General features: G+C 32.7%; 2 protein-coding genes across 3 annotated transcripts; both read right to left on the bottom strand.

The window, feature by feature from the left end:
• Window positions 1-123: 123 nt before the first annotated feature.
• On the bottom strand, window positions 124-12,514 carry Rep (Rab escort protein). Its single transcript, XM_085200284.1, has 9 exons — window positions 12,355-12,514; window positions 11,071-11,269; window positions 10,658-10,796; window positions 8,136-8,379; window positions 7,693-7,915; window positions 5,051-5,400; window positions 4,099-4,217; window positions 3,554-3,673; window positions 124-1,435 (listed from the first exon to the last, which is right to left on the bottom strand). The coding sequence occupies exons 1-9, from the start codon at window positions 12,401-12,403 to the stop codon at window positions 1,289-1,291; spliced, it is 1,590 nt and encodes a 529-aa protein (XP_085056410.1). The 5' UTR covers window positions 12,404-12,514; the 3' UTR covers window positions 124-1,288.
• A 983-nt stretch (window positions 12,515-13,497) lies between these two features.
• Window positions 13,498-20,712, bottom strand: LOC146529835 (uncharacterized). 2 transcript variants are annotated; one of them, XM_085200581.1, is made up of 3 exons: window positions 20,273-20,712; window positions 19,755-19,864; window positions 13,498-16,628 (listed from the first exon to the last, which is right to left on the bottom strand). In XM_085200581.1, exon 3 carries the CDS (start codon window positions 16,604-16,606, stop codon window positions 15,836-15,838), a length of 771 nt encoding a protein of 256 aa, XP_085056707.1. In that variant the 5' UTR covers window positions 16,607-16,628; window positions 19,755-19,864; window positions 20,273-20,712; the 3' UTR covers window positions 13,498-15,835. The 2 variants fall into 2 exon arrangements, with proteins under 2 accessions (XP_085056707.1, XP_085056706.1); XM_085200580.1 differs by lacking the exon at window positions 19,755-19,864 and having other exon boundaries at window positions 20,273-20,711.
• Window positions 20,713-20,742: the final 30 nt, after the last annotated feature.

The raw sequence follows: 20,742 nt of genomic DNA, 5'->3' as shown, positions 1-20,742 counted from the left end.
ATTTATCAACTAATCTTGTTATAAATTTTTATAAGGCTTCATAACCGACTTGCATAATGTGATTAGTTTTATAGTGTTAATACAATGTAAAGGAGGTCGGGGTAATTCAATAAAAACGCAGAATAATTTCTAATAATCACAATTTAATGGAATTATAATATGCATATGCATTTTTTATGGATTACGTCGACAATAAATACGATTGAGTGCTAAATAACTTAATAAAAAATAATAATGTGCTACATCTATGCCTAGGACTGGTGCGTTTAACAATATGTATATTCCATTATAATCACAAGAAAATTGCACGTTTCGCTGCTCCATCGTCAAATTTAAACTTAATAAATAATACTGAAACAAAAAAACAAGTCATACCACCATTACTCAAATAGGCAATCCGTTATATATATAAAAATATTTCTTGACAGTCTCTCCTTTGAACAATGGACGCCTAACACTAATTTGAGGCTCAATGTTGATCTTAAACCTGTCAAGACAACCTAGCTAAGTTTTAATTTTGACCTAAAAACATTTTTATTTTCAATTTATTCACTAGACAATAAGAATAATTGCATTTTCAAGCAATATTGCAATATAAAATTTTAAAAAATATACATAAAACAATATCATTCAAACTAATTCATAAAAACTTTTTCCTTCAGTTCCTCATTTATTAATTTCCAGACGAGACCTATCAAAGATATGTCACTTTCCGCACCAGTCGGAATGCATTAAGTCAAGCAAAAAGCGTATAAATCTTATTGAGATTATATCTTAAATATAATAAACACGTTCTCGTGTGTACAGAACCTTTACTGCGACAGTCGTCAGTGGGAACTTTGCCTAAGCTACGCTAGCGATATTTCGTATTACGTGCTACAAATATATCCAGCAAGTTACGGTAATTCAACTACTTTTAATTGTGTTAAGTATAATTAATATGGAAGCTAAAAGTTTGAAAATGAAGTTAAACCCTTATACAAAGTGTATTACGTTCCATTGGCGACATCGTAGTTGTCATACAAAAGCTGTCATGGTTCTTCGAGATTTTATTTCAATCTGAGTACTGTATCACACCAGAAAATGCTGTGAATTGATAAAAAGTTCTAAGGGTGGATCCACACTATAGTGCCGGTCATGATTCGTTCTCAATCCGATTTCAGTCTGTTAAATATAAAATATGCTCATAAGAGAAATATTATAATATTCGTAATTGGACTGAAACGATCTCTCTGCTCTCATTGTTTCTCATGACAGGCACTATAGTGTGAATGCGGCCTAAATCTATTTACTCCTTATCGCCGTCCGCGTCGTCGTCCTCGCGCTGGAACTCCGGGCCGTGGGTGACGTCGTCCTCGAACACGATCTCCTCGGGGTCGGGGGCACGGGGCAGGAACTCCTCGCCGGGGCAGATGTTTTTGAAGATTTCCTCCGCCTTAAAGTTGGGAAAATTTAAAATATATTTTTTCAAAAGGTGCATTTTGAGTTTGCTTTTCTTTCGGTATTCAATAGCACAGAAAAAGAAGTAAACTATATAATATTTCTAATAACCATTGGTTAGCAACACCTTGTAAAAATTTTCCTATAGAGGTGTTAAAACAAAAATTGTAGCAATCATTTATATATCTTGTGACGTCGAGAGCAATTGCAATTTTTGTGTCTAAAGGATACGGATGTATTTAGTCATGTAAAATTATACTAAAAATAATCTTTTTATCGCTTTTTAAAATATAATTATATTTTGATACTTCAGTAGTATCGCATCAACTCCTGTATATTCGTAAATTCATTATAATAATAAGTAAATTTTATAATAAGCATTGCGTAACGAAATGTTCATGTATTTGAAGTGTGATTAGACAGATAAGGTTTTTTTTAAATATATATTTTTACCTAATCAGCTATTGTTATAGGTCAGAATAAATAAATACTTCTATAGGTCAAAACAATGCTTTTGAAAGTAGCTAATATAATATCGCAATTAACGTAACGTGACCATTCTTTTGTCGGCCCAAATCGAGATATTGGCTATTTTTCGTTAATTCGTAATTTTTATATTTTTTAAACTATTGTATTAAAAAAATTCATTTGTCTTTTTCATGCTTATTTAACTAATGTGATGTAATATAGCCTAGTTTCTACAGCCTCCCTCGATGAATGGACTATCCAACAAAAGTATTGAGTCCAGTAACCACTAAGTGGTACTTGATATTTGGATGTTCAACCAAATTATCTCTTCTGCTTACTAATAATATTATAGATATGTGTAGCATAGAAATTTAGGAGACCAGGCGGTTCGTGCCCACCCTAGAATTAAGGTCCCCCTAGAAAATATGTCCAGATACGACTAACTTTTCTTACTTTTGTATTTTATACTCAATCGCTAGTAGGTGCTAACGAAGTAACACATATAAGATAATGAATATCAAATATAAACAAAACAAATATTATCATATCAGTTTAAAATACAAATCATGTTTTTGTTACTTCTGATAAAACATATATTTTTTTAACAAAACATGTACGTACCTATATGATATTTTCATATACGTTGCCATTTTAGTTATATAATCCGAATTGAACATTTTTTTGGAATATTTTGAAATTTTACTGGCATTAAAAAGTTTACTAGTTAATTTTTGGAGTGGAAATTAACGCCACGCTTTGCCTGGTTAAAAGAGTGAGGAACTGCAAATATAAAATATTCCATTTTCTCGAATCTAACCCACGATGCGCCACGACGGCCTCACTACTAGTAGATAGAAATTATAAAATATTGTATTTATATTGCTACGTTTGCCTAAATGACGCTAGCGGTGTTGTATAATTTTGGCAATCGTTTTTTACCGACTTCTAAAAAGAAGGTTATCAATTATAAATTACTATTCACGCATTTCTGAAGGGCATATTTATAATATACACTAGACAAACAAAATTATGTACGTTGATAATAATTGAGGGTTGGGAGGAAAAGCAACTGACCTCAATTACCTAACTAATAAAATATATATTTTAAAGTAGTTAAGTCTTTCCGGTTCGCAGCAATAGTGCTAACCTAAGATCACCCACCTCAAAAATTTTGGGACTGTACCAAATTCATAAAACTTAATTTATGACTGTCCTAGTACGATTTAACCTCCCTCCTCTCACCCAGTGTGACGTTACATATGGTGCACATTTACATCAAGAAATTAATAATTACTGCTGTTTACAGCTGTTCCAAAATTATGTGTTTATACTATATTTTGAAATGTGTTGGCACGATCCTCAATGGATCCTTACTTCACGTCACATTAACTTGACACCTGTATAAATTGCCCCTTAGGTGGACATCTTAACTTTTGTTTTTCGTACTCCTTCTACAGGAAACATATTACATAGGAACTTTAAAAATTGTATCTTTTCATTTTCAGTTAAGAGATATTTGGAGTGGGTTTTATTGGAGTAACTTTGTAAAATTACTTTTATTTCGTGTAAAATATTCATCCAGACTATATGTAAAGATACAAAAAGTAACTCTACAATACACTTCACGCGCACGGCGCATACACACCTGGTGCACGGCGCGGTCGAAGTCGAGTCCGGCGTCGGGCCCGCAGCACACGTGCACGGGCGCTGCGCCACGCGCCGCCGCGCTCGTGTCCTTCACGTTGTAGAACAGCGACCACAGGCACTGTGGAAGGGGATTATACAAGTTATTAGGAGGGTTGTGGGTTTTCTTTTTATAGTTAAAGCCAGTCTCAAAAATTGAGGCTGAATAAATCTAGTGCTAATTCGTTCGCCTTTTCGTTTGAATTCGAGACACTGTATGTTGAATACGTGTGTTACGAAAGCGGGAAGAAAATAATTATTTTCGTTTTCCCTATCTAGCTTGATAAAATGCAGCGTTGCGTTCTACCACATTATATATAACAACAGAAAAGTAAAGTACAAAACATCTAGAATTAAACTTTTATAGCAATAAATTAAGGAAGTTGACTTTTTTAACTAACTAACTTATCTTTCGAAATTAAATACATTGTCCTAACACTACTTTCTTTTCGTATAACGTACTTTAAAAACAAGACATTTATGATGCTATAAAATAAAAAAAAATACCTTAGGTTTATCCGATGTCTCAGTCTGATCGCCGCCGGACATGTCGAATATCTTCTCGGCGTACGGCTTCAAGTCGCTCTCGGCGTCGTTCACCTTGTTAGTTATGAAATAAACCACAACTGGAAAAGAAAAGTTATATAGAATTAGAAAAATATCTATAAAGACTCAAAACGAAAAGTCTTGGCAAATGGGCGGTTTGCGTATATGTGGGTATAACGATTAGGGCTACAATAATAAAAATATCGTTTGTATGTTTGTATTTTTTCTACTATATAAAAAAAACTGAACTGAAAAAATGTTTTTTTTTTTAAATATTGCAATGATAATGTAAAACAAATATTTAAAAAATCAATCAAATAATATAGGCAATGTATCTTTGAAAATTTATCAAATTTAATACATAATATGCATCCTAAATGATGACTCCGAACATTAAATGCAATTTATTATGGGACATGGACATGACAATTTATATGGGCTGTTACAACGCTTAAGAGTGAGGTCAAATCTTAAATTTCCTCAATTTGTCAGTCAGTGACTCAAAAGTCGTTTAAAAACTTGGTCTAAAAAAGCAACAAACGACTACAGCAGTGAAGTAAAAAACATCTGGCTACAAAAAGGTACCTATACTGTAGTCAGTAGATTGTGCGCATGATAAGTTAGGTATACTTAGTACGTTATTTTATTACTATTATTGTGTTGGCACGTATCGTTTTTTTATTAATCGAATTGAACATTTAAAAAAATGCAGTATTTTTTTAATATATTTTTTTGTGATTATTTACACTATTATATGTATTAAAGGAATAAACAATATACTGATGTAATATAGGGAACAGTTATAAAATATAAAACCAGACAAAAATTTTTAGCAAAATTACAAGAACTTAATAAAACATCTCCGCATATATAACATATGTAGATAACAAAATATTTAAAGAGAAATACTCACAAAGTCCCTTAGGACAGGACCCCGTAGCCGGACCCACTTCCAGCACCGTCACAGCCGAACCGTCCTCGATCAACGGCGGGAACCTTAACAAAGTGAGAGGTTCCTTCTCGCTAGGCATTATAGTTGCATTAGTTATAAAAACTGCTTTGGAAATATCTGTGCTTTCTGCACTCTCCGGTTGAAGCAGTTCCTTAGGGCATTCGTTAATGCCGATCACCAAGTGGTCGCATTTGAGCGTTTTAGATTTGCTGCCTATAACCACTATTTTCTTCCCGTCATCGTCTGTTTTTGTCTCCACAGAGTCAACTGGTCGATTCAAGCAGTACACGCCGCCGAACACCGCGCATAATCTTTAAAGAGATAGTTTTGGTTAAGTAATCAAATAAACATTTAATAAATTTTTATACTAAAATGTATAACCAAATGTATACCACACGAAGCAGTTTTGGGATGTGCATGACTATTATTGTGGATTCAAATGACTTATTCGATATATGTAATAATTTTTTATGTATTTCAGTTCCCCTGGTCTGGTTGATGAAATTCATCCCACAAAAGAAAATACGTGAAGGTATATCCCACATATGGCAGGATAATCAAAAAGAAGCTAATGTTAAGACACTTCCTTTGTTCCATGTTGAGTAGTGAAACTCAACGCTGCTTTGTTACCAGAGCGAAGAAATGAAAAAATACTTATATATTAATAAACAATAATTCAATTTGGAATCGAACAGAAAATCTTCGCGCTTTCAGTCACACGTTGTGCCCCTGCGCCACGACGGACTCAGAATACACTTGAACAGCGAGAAATAATATAATAAAATACTCGATAGAAGGAAGAGCATTTATGTATGTAATAATGTGTAAATCGACGTCCATATTGATTTTAAACACATTTTCAATAAAAACATTTCTTTTCTCGATTTCTTCAAAAAACCTTATTTGTTTATCTTTTAAGAAAGATGTATAAAGCTTTCCGTATATTTAGATCGCTGATTTAGTATCGGATATTAATACTAACAATATTATGAATACGAAAGTTTATACACTCGTGCAAAAATGAGCGGCCGTGTTTAGTATATATTTAGCATGGAGAGAATTTAAAACCAGAAATACTATATAAGATTCTTTTTCATTTGGATAATAAATATAGAGTTGTAAGGCTTAAAAAATATTCTGTATAATCTTTACTAGGCATGTCAAAATCTTATTAAAAGTTAAAACCTTTTAAAAATGTAAAACTGAAAAAAATAATAAATCCAACATAGCAAGCAACACGTCGTTTTTCTTATTTTTCAACAACTTTTTTTATTGAGTTACATTAGTGTCTGAATAACGAATAATTTACTATATCTTATCTAATATTATAACTGTAAAATAAAAAATTATGATGTTTATTTTAATTTCACGCAAAAACTACTTAACAGATTTAGTTGAAACTTTACAGTAATATAGCTGAATGTAAAAAAAATGGCTATAATATAAAAATAACCTTAACCACGTATGGGCCGATATTGTACTATAATAATTACATGAATATCAGTGACGAAACAAATGACAAATCAAATAAAACAATAATCAAAATGATAATTTTCTAACAAAGTGTCAGTCGTGCATCATGCAACGGTAGAAAGTCGCCATATTTTCGAGTGCGCGAACGATGCACATCTGGGTCAATGAACTCGACCGCAACACTTTCATGGCTATTTTGCACTTAAAAATAATAAATGTTCACAACAGTGATGAAGGAGATGTGGATGTTTTAAAATTCTAACGAGCTTCATGCTGCATCTCGTATATAGAGAATTAGGCAGACTGTAGCAAGACATTGCGGGTCGAGAGCAGAACTAATCGCCGCTTGTTATCAGAGTGAGAAGATAATTCATTCACCTATGTGGGAATCGAACCCCTAACCACACGTTGTGGTTATACACTACTATGGGTTCAATTAAATAATAAAATTTATATTACATCAATCTGTATTCTGTACTCCGAATCCAAGAAATTGCTAGATTAGCGAAAAAAATATTGGCTATTTAATGTTTCAGAGAAAATAGATGAAAATTTAAAGTAGTAGTGCGAAAGAAAAACATATTCACTCAGCACCTCGAATTGAAACTGCCAAAATATACATTTCAACGAGTTTTATTCATCATTAAAATCGCGAAAAGTAAATTGTGTGCAAATATTTGAATAATTCAATACTGCTCTCGCACCCGTCGCGCGTCAACAAAAATAAACTTTGCCGTCCACGGTGAGTCAGTGTCGTCGCTGATTTTTTATGTAGACGTATTATGTTTCTTTACAAACTTAAGTTTTTCTTTAAAGATCTTTCACTATAGATTGAAATGTTGAAGAAGAAGTCGTTACTTTACTTTAAGAAGAGAAAGTCGTTACTTTATTTCTTTTCTCGCAGCTTCACGCTTTTTCTCGCATATAGCAGTGTAGGCAGAGATAATCTAGTATAAAGACACTCTCTTCTCCATTTTTTTGAAAATTGAATGCTGAAACTCATCTCTGCGTATTCTCTGCCAATCTAATAATTCGCCCAAGTGAGAATCGAGACCACAACCACTGCGTTGACAGTCACTTATTTCGCATATCAGCTATGTTTACTATAATAATTATAAACTGATACTCACCGACAGAAGCACTGAGGTAACTCCCCGCCCCCGTACATAGGCCATAGGAAAGGCGTGTTGCCATAGCGACCGAGGCTCATGAGGAACTTCTTGCACTCCCTCACGCCCTCCAAGCACGGCATGTTGTCAGTACCACCAGCGATAGCGAACAACACGTAATGTATCAAGTTAGGGGTCAAACCCTTGTGGGTTAAATACTCCTTGAAAGTTTTGTCATCCCAGTCTAGGACAATGAAATGATATTATAAGTTTACAACGAATTATAAAATTATATCAAACTCGGAAGCAAAAGCTCTTATTATAAATTCGACTCTTGAAATTGATGCTAGAATTTAAATTAGAAAAAATATATCTACGTTAGAAAGTTAAATTAGAGTTTAACAGACCAAAACTTTAGAAATTCCTATAGCTCAGCTATACAATTGTATCTAAAGCAAACCAACCTTTAAATTCGTTGTTCATTTCTTCCTCACTATATCCAACGATCGAAGTAAGCATCTTCATGAGCATCCTCTTCTCGACGATACTCACCGCCTCGGTCGCGAACACGTCAGCCCGAGAACACGGCACCGGCATCAGCTTATCATTGAGCCAAGTCAATACGCGGGTAACGCAGCGGAACTCCACGTAGCGAGCTATGTTCGAAGATATCAAGAGTTCTACCAGAGGTCCTCGTGAAAACAGCAACTACAGTGGAAATAGTAAAAATAAGTGAAATGATTTTGAAGTTTTAAAATGAAAATTATTTTTTTTTAACACACAGCAGGGTAGGGAAACTAGAGAAACCTTGTGTTAAGACACTCCGTTCCATATTTCCGCCGAATTCTGAAGTTGCGTTGCGTTTTCAGTCACACACTTATGCTATTACACACTACGCCACGACTGGGAATATTTTTTTACGTGTTATTAAACGTTAAGTTATATATTTTTATTATAATTCATATTTTGAAAGTTAGAATTAAAGATAATTATAAGATGAAACACTTTCATTTTTTCTTCTAAGTGTAACAGTAATACACTCGAAAGGTTTATTAGATATTCTTATGGGTTCATTTATTGTAAGTTGAACTGATTTGCGATAAAAGTACGCATAATTATTTCTATACATTTTCTATATAACAAAGAAATTAACTTAAAAACATTTTTTCTGGGTTGAAATATAGGTACTATTGCTACCCTTAGACTATACATATTGTATGTACATATTTAGTGCAATATATTAGCACATTTTGGCGCAAACACTAGGATCTGTAAACTTTAATACATTTTCAAAGGCTAGGTTATTATTAGGCTATGCATTAGGCATCGATTATTTTATAAAAGGGACATTACGTTGGGCGTTTCAAAGAATACGGCTGTTGGTTTGGAAAGGGATAAGAAATAATTTAAAAAACGTAAGATATTCTTAATTGTTATTCAAAATATAAAATATTTAAATGAATTATATAAAAGTAAAAAAAAACTATAATAGAAAGTTCTAAATGTGAATATTACCTTGAACGTTCAAGTTTAGATATCTAATCGGTTGCATTGTTGAAGAGTGATGTAATTTCATACAAAAGAATTGTAATAGAAATCATTACTCCCAAACAAAAGTTATAAAAACACTCTCAAAGAAAAACCAAATAAACGCCTTACTCATCGTCTAATTTTAAATATAACATCGTTAAGTGTTCTCTAACATTGTTTACAAGGCACTTGAGATTCAGACGGTTAATTAGATCTTTGTGAAGATGCAAAAATATATTAGTTGATAAATAATTTACTCTGTTATTTAGAAATGGAGGCAAATTAAAGTTTTGTTTTTCATTAGCGTCTAGTTCTTATAAACAATGTAAAAGTAATAATATAAAAGTAGTAATGATGCCGATAATAAATTAAATAACGGTGGAAAACTAATTCTCGAAACTCGTAATAAAATCTTGTTATCATTTTCGTACCAGTCCATAGGATAAATTTTAAATGCTATAAATACAGAATTTTGTATTTGCAGAGATGAACAAAGATAATCTAAATAAATTAGGCGTTACATGACAAAATATAATATCATACTTTATCGAAAAGGAAAATATTCTTTGAGCACAATCATTCCTTCCGAGTAGGGGTTGAACACACAACTAACAAGCGAAACAGCTTATATGGCAATGGGACATTGTAATGAAGTAAGGAAGTAACTTAATATAAGTGTTTAAAATATTAGGCTCGATAATCGAGGTCTTCACATAAAACACATCTTGGTATTTAAAAAAATGATAGGCGTCAATAGGAGGGTATGATGCTGATTTTAGGTTATTTTTTTGTTTGAAATGTGGCTTAATGTGTGTATTTAGCCATTGTTTTAGAAAATATGTTCAGCCGTTTAAAAATTATCAACATTTTTCTGGTTGATTCTTTTTGTGTTGGGGATTTTAAATTATAAAGTATTTTTGATTAATGTCACTTTAATTGTACCACAAATCTATATATATAAAAGGACTTGTCCTCACTGACTGAGGTAAGACGCACGCACAGCCGTAACCGCTGTGCGTAGAAACATGAAATTTGGGCAGATGTTTACTTTCGTAATCTGGACATCCACTAAGAATGGATTTTGAAAAATTTTAACCCTAAAGGGGTGAAATAGGGGTTGAAAGTTTGTATGGAAAAAAAATTAAATTGGCACCGATTCTTATAAAATTTGAAATTCAGACTCTTAAAAGTATTTAATTGAACACATGTTTCATGGTTTTCTAGAATTCTTCCCCTAAGGGTGCAAATAAGGGGTTGAAAGTTTGTATAGATTTTTTTTTAAATCGGGACCAATTTTTATAAAATTTGAAATTCAGACTATTAAAAGTATTTAATTGAACACATGTTTCATGGTTTATTGGAATTCACCACTAAATACGCAAGCGAAGCTGCGCGCGTCCGCTAGTCATTTAATAAATGGGCATTCAAGATTATTCATAGGTATAATATAATTTACCTTAGGGGTCATGTCAATATAAAACTTTCTATATTCTGTTGCGAAGTCATTCTGGGTCCAGACTTTTTTTGCAGGCTCCGATTTACCTTCTTCAGTCTTAGTCTCTTCGCTTTCCGGCTTTTCTTCTTGCGGGGAATCCCTGTTGATTACAATAATATTAAAATTTCCAAAACTAAAAAAACAAATTAACAAAAGAAATCTTTCTTTTATATATATATACTACATGTATCATGTAACTTTGAATTAATGGAATTGAACAAAATATTATGAGACAATGAGAGTTATTAGAATTTTTTTTATAATTCATATTTTTTATTTCTATTTTTATTTATAACAATTAAAAAGTTTTTACATCTGTTTTCTACATATTATAGTGAAAATTATTGGTAATGTACTGTGATGCTTATACTTACTTATTAATATACCATTTCTCATTAAGATTATAAACTTGTAATTGTCTATTTGGATCAGAATTGACCTCTTTAATGAATTTTTGCAGGCCATCGAAATTGTAGGATGCCCACAAGCCTCCATAGTGATCACTGAAGTCCAAGTGAAGGACATCTTTGCCTATTCGACTACATGCCGCAGCGACAATGGATTCCACCATTCCTACAAGGGTTAACGTCAATAAAATTATCACATGACTATTATGTTAATTCTTGCTAAAAATTGGACTGTCGTGATTTTTGATACAAACTTGAAGAAATTAATAATTTTCATTTCTTCACTCTGGTGGTGAGACAAGACAAAGTGCTGTGTTAAATTTCTGCCACTCAACATACAAAATCTTGAAAGGTTGTAAAAGAATGTTTTAAAACTAGGTGCCTCCTGCTGCTTTATAGAAAGGAGTAGGTAGTGTTTAGACACTCCATTACACCATTCCATTGATTACAAATAAATTAGGTAATATTTTTATTGTATTTATAAAGTGGATAAAAATACTAAGCTATAGTAAGTAAGTCTACTACATAAAAAATACTATGACAATTTAAATTGTTTTTAAAACAACAATGCAAATATATCAAAATTTCATAGAGTAGGTTAGTGGAAGATAGGAATTTCTGAAGTAACTCAGTGAACTTAAAAATAGTTTCAAGTTTAAATATGCACTTAAGTAATATCATTAAAATTACAATCTCTTTGCCCAACAGACCACAAATAAATCAACACTTTAATAGCTCTAAATAAAATTGCAAATATTTTAATATTAAACAAATATTTTATAAACTAATTGAATATATTCTTGTGTTACACAAAAAATGTTGTACAGAATAAAAAGGTACACAATAATTTTGTTTAAACTAATTAATAATTTTCAGTCTTTCAAAATTCTAATTAGTTTCTTCTAATTGGAAATTCTAAGACATTTTAACCAAACAAAATCTATATGTTTCTTTAATTTTTTATGGATACAATTAAAACAATTACTTATATATAAATTAATAAATATTAAAGGCTTACTGCAACATATGAATAAACAACGTATCTAAATATATATCATAATAAGATAGTGAATATGTCATTTTAATTTTTATTTCAATGCTAAATATCTGATTCACTATAATTTGGAACTGTAAAAAATTGACGGATGTATAACTCAACCGAAGCGAATGAAAAAAGCTGAGATCGATACCTAAGTAGGCTACCTATCGCCATCACGCCCGGTCTCATTTATTAAATAATGTATAACTTACCCGTCCCTACAACGATGACCTGGAAGTCAGTCGGTAAATCGTCATCCATTTTTCTTTCTCAATAGATCCGTCACAAATTAAATTTTTAATTTTAAGATATTTAATATAAAATGTGCTCGCACTGTACAAAGGATTTTTACTTTCTCTGACATTTGAGTTTGACAGTGACAACTAAGCAGAAAGAGAACGGATACTTGTAGCGTGATATAATATTGTTTTAATTGGTTTTTTCACAATATTTACTGATACAGATTGGTGGTCCTTGGTTAAGTTACATGAATATGTCTATTTTTCAAACGAATGTCTAAATAATGATATTTCATTTTATAAAAAAAGACAAATGTTTTGTTATTTCAATGCCTACTTGAACCTTAACCTTTAAACTATTGGTTTAATTTTGGAAAATCAATTTTCCATATGCTATTAATAAACTTCGTGCCTACTTTTTACGTTCTATGGTTACATTATCCTTAGCTTTTGTTAATTTATTACATTTATTACATTAAGTAGTTGATAAAGTATTATTTTTTGACATTATTACAGATATTTTTCTTATGCCTCTTGAAGTCTTGTAGAGGCTACAAATATATAATACAAAGCCTCTCGCTTCGTATACTCCAAAAGCCTATATACACAATATAATGTCCATTAAAAAGCAGAAAATTTTGACTAATTTGTAAAAGTAAACTTAAAATTTTTCGTTGTATGAGATTTTCTTTTATCTTCGCTATGTATCACACATATAACAGGACAGGCAGAAGGAATCTAGTGTTAAATCAGTCCGTCCCTCACTTTCCGCTGAATTTGCGAGATATTGATAGTGGCGGAACTCACCGACGCGCTTTGCAGAGCGAGGAAGAGAAACTAAAAACTGAACTAAACTAGCTTCAAATTAACATTTAGATGTGATGTGATTTACATTATTTATTTAAGCTACATCCCTAGCAAAATATCATAAAAGAGTAATTAACATAGCATAGATGCGTCGTCAGTGCACGTCATAGCTGGATGCAATCCGCTTCGGCGGTTAGAGAAACCGACATTTATTGAGTCATATTTAACTTTATTGTAGTTTTATGTTCGTTTACTGGGCATTGCTTATACAGGAAACCAAAAATGTGAACATCAAAAATGAAACGACAGTTGCGTTGTGTTTTATATTTACAATATTTTTACATACATTTCAACATTTTACAGACTACTGGAGCTCTTTTTTATTCGAGCAACGAACAGTTACATAAACTAACACGTAAATCTAATTCGTAATAAAAACGATCTGTGTTAGTTAATCTACTGGGCCCGCGGTACACGGGATCGGCACACTAGAATCAATAAAATCCTGGTGTGCGTACCTACAGTCCGGTCAACAAGTCGTGGCCGCCCTGAAGATAGCTGTAGGTGGCTGCGCAGATTTGATTTTAGCATTTTTCTTACGTTTCATTATTTTCTCCCCGAATGAACAATGCGCAAATATTCAGAAAATCTAACACCAGGGCGGCCAAGACTCGTTGACCGTACTGTACATTGTTACTAAACGAGAACAGTGGCAGTATCCTTGACGAGTAATATTCGTAGGTAGGTTTCAAGCAATATTATATTAGGCCTCTCCCGTATTTAGTTATTGTTCAAAGGACGAATTGGTCTTCTGTGCCCTTTTGGTGGGTGAGGGATAATTTAAAACACTATACAAATATACAATTTAAAATTGACTCGACGACTACCCTACCGAGTTCACACTAGCTACAGTTCAAAAAACATCGTGGTAAGTCCAGGATTCGAAATAAACGTTAGGTCGAACCCATAAACGAGTTTCCGTTGTACATAATTCGTATTAAAAAAAGAAACAACTTCAATAAATAATTCAGCAGTCCGAACAAACGCAGACCTACGTTGTATTGCCACGGGGAAGGATTATAAAGCTTAGCTAATACTGGAGTGAGGCTTCATGATAATTGTATAAGTATGATCTTTTACCACATTTATATACAAAAGTATAATTTAATATGTACGATGAGATAAACTTAGGTAAACAAATTATTTAAGTGCCGATCCAGAATATAAATTTCAAGTTACTATTGTAGTGAATACGAATAAATATAATTTCTTAAGGTAATAAAAATAAATTTATAGCATAGAAGTGACCAGTCTCAAAGAGTTAAAATACTTCGAAAATTTTCAAATACGATCGTTATCACACTTGTATTTTGGGCTACACTAACCGTGAAACCATATCTAATATAATTCTAGAGACTCGCGGTGCACAAGCCTCCTACTTAAACAAATTAATAATTTAACATTCATTTAACATCCGCTTATAAATTTCATAACAACCTATGTTGATAAAAAAAATCTAAGTGCTAGACAGTACATCAACAATAGCCTTCGTACTATTTACAAATACTACTTTTGGACAATCTAACGTAAATATTTTGTGCGTAGCTTTCGTGTTTGTTTTTAATTTTAAATTAAAAACAAATTAATTATTTTTTTTCTCTACAATGGTTTACCTTACAGTTTATAACGAAATAAAATATAACTAACGCACAAGCTTTTAAAAATCGTAGAAAATATGTGATAAAATAAGTTTTTTTTTTTAAATTAATCTGTACCTAGATCATATGTATAAGTATATTATTGTGCCATTCAAACACTAATTCGGCAGATTATTATACACCTAAGTTTTACAGAGAACACTAAGTGGTGACAATACCAGCGTAGCATATGATTTACGAAAACAATATTTGCACTAATAAACATAATATTTAAAATTTATTTTATTATAAAATTGTATAGCACTCTGCAACGATCATATTTTTCAATTTATATAGTAAATATGTTTAAATACATAAACTTTATTGTATAAAAAAACTCAATTTGTTGTTATAATATAATAACTATGTGACTTTTCATTGTTAACATAAGAACTATGATTAGATCCCGAGTCTGAAACTATAGTACTCTTAATATTATAGGCAACATATAAAGCGTTAGAGTTTGACTAGTAAGCTTTGGATTCGATAGTTCCATATCAGTTTGAGGCAATTCAATAAGCAAAGGCCGCGTTCACAATTCAAATCCTATTACGAGAACATTAACATGGCGTTACACTTATTAACATAACAAATTATTTACATAATAATTATAACATCAAAATATCGACACTTCCGTATCGTACGTTACGACTGGCAAAAATACAAAGTAAAAAAAATACTAAAGCTTATAAAGGAAAATTATATAGAACACATACATTTTGCTAAAGTAGTTGAAGCATGTTCCTATATTTTTCATATATGTATTCTAAATTTACTTTCGGTCCTACATATGAAATAGCCAAACTATTTACTATACTAAATTCAATTGAATGATATGTAAATCAAAAAACATTGATATGTTCCCATGGAAATAAAAATCGATATATTACGAAAAGGTCGATATTTTAACATCGTTTACAACATATAATGTCCGGCAAAAGCGCCGGCGACTAGAACAACGTCTCACGAGAGTGAGAGGCGCGCTCCACGCGCAAGGGGAGCGCCGGGCGCGCCGTGAGCTCGGTGCAGTCGGGGCCGCCGCTGTCCGTTGAGAACTGCTCCACCTCATCGTCCGTGGAGTCGGCGTCGTCCTCCGCGAACACCTCGTCCGCGCCCACGGACCCCGCGTCCACCGCGAGGGACGGGCCCACGCTGCCCACCGACGCCAGCGGCGCCAGGCGGCACACCACGGACGAGCCGCGCCGCTCCAGGTACGAGCTGCCCGAGCTGGAGCACGTGGCCGAGCTGAGCCGCCGCCGCTCGCCCACGCGCAGCGCCGAGCCCGGCAGCGAGTCCCCGCGCAGCGCGGCCAGGCGGCGCGGCGGCGCCAGCAGGCTACCGTACCCGCCGCCATACGACGCGTGGCGCGTCGCTCGCCCCCACTGCGCGCTGCGGCCGCGCTCCGACAAAGCCTCCTCTATGGCCGCGCTCAGCTGCCGCTCCTCCTCCTCCGCCTGCTCCTCCGCCACGACCGCCTCCGCCAGCTCCACTATCTTGGGATCGTTCAAGGCTTTTACAGATTTGCTCCGGCTCTTGTAGACGATTAGAAACACCATTAAAGCAAAGAAGCCGCCCAGCGTGGCGGCTATGCGCACGCCGGTCATGACGTCGTAGGTGGCGTAGAACTCGACGCGCACGCGGTCGCGGTCGGCCTGCGCGCGCTCCGTGGTGTGGTTGACTGCGTGTGTTTCTCCGTCGACCCATCCATCCTGGTGTTCCATGGCGCGGTCAAGTTTTCATTGCCTGCGGACATAACGACAGTTATAGGACTGTTATCGCAGAACTCTGAATATTTGTGAAGAGCTTTTAGATAATATAAAGCCCGGTAAGATAATAACTGATATAGTGACTACAGTAACGATATAACAAATGTTATTTCTGACTTCCTAAATTATTTCTACAAAGACAGTACGTAATATTAAAGATAATTTAAATTTAATTTTTATAGGCTACGTTTATTTTCTAGAAATGCAGCGTAACTGGAAGAGTGAACAACAATGTTGTCGCTAAGCGATTTCCGTTCGCCAGTTGCCGCCCAGCCCGACCGACACGACGTATCTGGGACACGGCATATCGCAAAATGTAGCTTTGCTTTTGCACCTCGATCCTTAGCTTTCGATTATATTCAATAAATTTGAAATACTTTTTTATAAACATTATCAAAAATAATATTTAATACAATATTTATTCATATTGTATATAATATGCACCTTTTGTGAAATGGATAGTATAAAATCATTATTAGTGAAGTTTTATAATATATAAATAAATAGTTAATACACAAAAGATAGAAGCTATAAAAAATTAACTTATAAAATAAATAAACTAAAATTTTCATGAGGAATCATTTGTTTTTTTTTATGATGTAAATATTGCATTATATTGAGACCAGTTTCTCAGGACAGCAGGAGCAGAAGAGTGCGACTGTAAGCTCGACAGGTTGTGGATTCAAATCCCACTCGAGGAAATGAAACAATTTAATATTTTAATTTCCTCGCTCTGATAACCAGGCAAAGACTCAACTAATAATGCCTCGTCTTAACTAGGTTCCCAGGTTCCCTCTGCGTAACCTGCTACTTGCGTGAAGTATTCACAGCGTGAAGCTAAAAAATATGTAGGTATATAACCATAGTACAAGATTAAATACGATTTTGACTGTTTTATTGCTTAAAACTTAACTTTAAATCTGATGTACTCGTATGTAAAAGTTCATACTTCCGAAGTTTGAATTATTGTCACTCCATGGAAATGATATGCAAATTGGGATTACATTTGTAACAAGTAAATAGGATCGGTAAAATAAAATAGCGAGGAAATATTAAGAGCTCTACATTCGGCGAATGCGGGTTCAATTCCTATCGGGGCAAGGAAAATTTCTAAAGGTGTAGAATTTGTGAGACTATTTAATTCTATTATAAGATTTTTTAAATAAAAAATAAAAATTGACGAAGTTTACTATTTGAGATTTAAAGATTACGATAATAATTCATTGTACAATTTTATATTAACATATCTCTAATTGCACAGATTCATGCAATGGGATCTTAGACCACTAGGTAAAGTATCGGAAGTGAAAATGCGCAAAAGTATTTATTGCTCTTTTAAATTTACGTTATTATGCGTATATTTAATAATACACAATATTTATGCGTATATTTAGACGTGCATACACGTCTAAAATTTAAAAAAATCGAAAAATCGAAATCGAAAAATTACCCTTGTTAGTACCTAGTTGAAAACAACAATAAAAGAAATTTGCACTTTACGTAGAGACCATCAATTTATTTAAATGTTTAAAACTTTAGTCTTCTGAAATATATTTATACATATTACCAACACGAACATTTATAAACAAATCATTATTATCATTTAACAATTGAAAGTAAATATACTAAAGTCCACAAGATAACATATAAACTTAAATAATCGTTATTATATTAAAATAATTGCGCTCCTCTATTTATTTTTATAGATATTATAAAACAATACGTCATCCCACATAAACTATTTTATAGCGCTAAATAAAAGATGTCCTCGTGTGTAATAAATTTCACCACGATCGGTAGAGGCGTAAAGACATTCATAGATTATCAAACCTACTTCTTTATTCATAATGTTAACCTTAATAATCTAATGTGCTTTTAATATTTCAACAGCATAACTTTATATTGCTTTGGCTCAGCTCACAGGATTATCAGTTTTACTATTGCGATAATAATCGAATATTAATGCAATATAGATACTATTTTCGGACGTAGCTCCTTGAACACAAAATGTAATCAACTCATTCATCCCGAAAAACAAAACAATCTATTTTTGATCAAATAACTAAAACGTATTTTATAGCGTGGACGTAGACGAAATGCACAACAAGGCGATCGACTAAGCACCGAATGCTTCTCAAGTCTTATAAATGTACTGGCGTATATTGATACGTTAGCCGAACAATAAAACTGCGAGTCTTTGATAATGGCGAGCGAATTTAAAACAAAGAGTAAGAACGGTATTGTACAGATTTCAATGACGCTGATTCCGCGATGTATTCGGAGGTTGCCTTTTGTATTGTTAATTTCCTACAAATAAGAGCATTGTCTTCGCTGATAATGGTGATAAATTCGTGAATTTTTAATGGACGCTAACTGAATTAATATTTTTGATAGTTACGTTTGTTTTCAAGTAAGTTCTGCATTAATCATTATAGAAAAGAAGAACGTAGCAATAGGTCACTTTGTTCTATACCTAACTGTAGCAGAGGTTGTCCAGATATACAAAGGCAAGAAGATTTTTTAAAATGGACATGAACATTAGTTCATGATATTACATATTCTGCAGTGTTGTTCTTGTTTTCAATTTTCAAATTCTCGCTGCTCCATATATTGCACACACAATGAAACTAAATATAGAATACAGGTAAGTAATAAACAGTGGAGTAAGAAACAACATTCAAAATTACAGCTAGCTCGGTTCTGAAAATGACTTTAAAAACAAAGGAACACCACTACTTAATATTGAAAAACTAAAATTTTCATATTAATCCAAAGTAATTACAATAATTTCTTACTTTATTAATATCAATTTTTGGCCATCATAGTACAACATCTGACAGTAAGCATAATGGTTTAATAAATAATAATATATAATATAAAAGCAGGGAATTAATTATTTTCCTTAAACAATACAAATAAGAGATCATTCAATTATTTTTAAATGTCTCCTTATTATCTTGCAAAATCAAATTTACTAGTTAACTACAGGATCCTAGTAAGATATTTCATTAAAAGCCATTTATTAGGCTTTTATTTTATTGCATTAAAATAATGCAAAAAAATGCTAATTTTAAAATTAAAATAAAAGTCAGTCTATACTTACAAAAAATAGCTTGTATATCACACCACATATTATATGACGACAGGCAGAAGGAACCTAGTGTTAAGATTTTTCCTCAAGTACTATCAAATTTTTGAGATGTGGATTATTTCCTAGCCATGGAAAATAATAATAATTACTACAATCTTATTATACCATCTTAATGTGTCATGACAACCTATTTAAATTATTTATGTAAAATTCTAGAGAAATAGATAATTTAAAATAAATATAGGTACAATTAATATTTTTAAAATTTTCTTTGCTTAGGTCTCTTATTTTACAATGTTTTTAAGATATGCCTAGAAGGGTTTAGTGACACTATTAACTTTATTTTTTAATTCATGTTTAAAAACAAAGTTTAAATTTTACCACATTGTAAGAATAGTGCTGAGATCATAAATATACAAGCCTGACAGGAAAAGGTCAAAATTAATAAAAGATATATATATATATTAATAGTAACGTTACAATTTAATAAAAGATAAAAATGGGATAAAGAAATTAACAATTATATTTACCATTTATAGAGCATGATCCAAAGGCCGAACAAATTGTCAAATATCTTGGGTGACGAAGTCTTATTATGAACATGTCCTTGGTATGTTATTATAATTTATACATCTATACATTGGAAATAAAAATACACGTATGGTAAAAACAAAAGCAACAATTCAACGCGCGCCGATTATTTTATTGTAGATATTAATTCACATCAATAATCACACTGGATTGTACATTACGAAATAAAATATTAATACTTTATTTAAACTGAATATATAGTCACTAGGACAAATATATAATAAAAAACTACTGGGATATACTTAAAAAAATATCTTTCTTATTTATAAAAAGCACTTAAACATTTTTAGATTTCAAGAAGCACCACCTAGCCAATGACACCAATTCACCAATAATAAGCACTCTGTGCTCTTCAACTGACTACTCGTACTACAAAAATGTCAAATCCCTAACTTTTTGGTTTTTGGTC

Source organism: Heliconius melpomene, chromosome 17 (assembly GCF_056956725.1).
Source record: "Heliconius melpomene rosina isolate 202511_hmr_F chromosome 17, ASM5695672v1, whole genome shotgun sequence".
Lineage (NCBI taxonomy): Eukaryota > Metazoa > Arthropoda > Insecta > Lepidoptera > Nymphalidae > Heliconius > Heliconius melpomene.
Note: the sequence above shows the minus strand (reverse complement) of the source record. Positions and strands in the feature narration are given on the sequence as shown.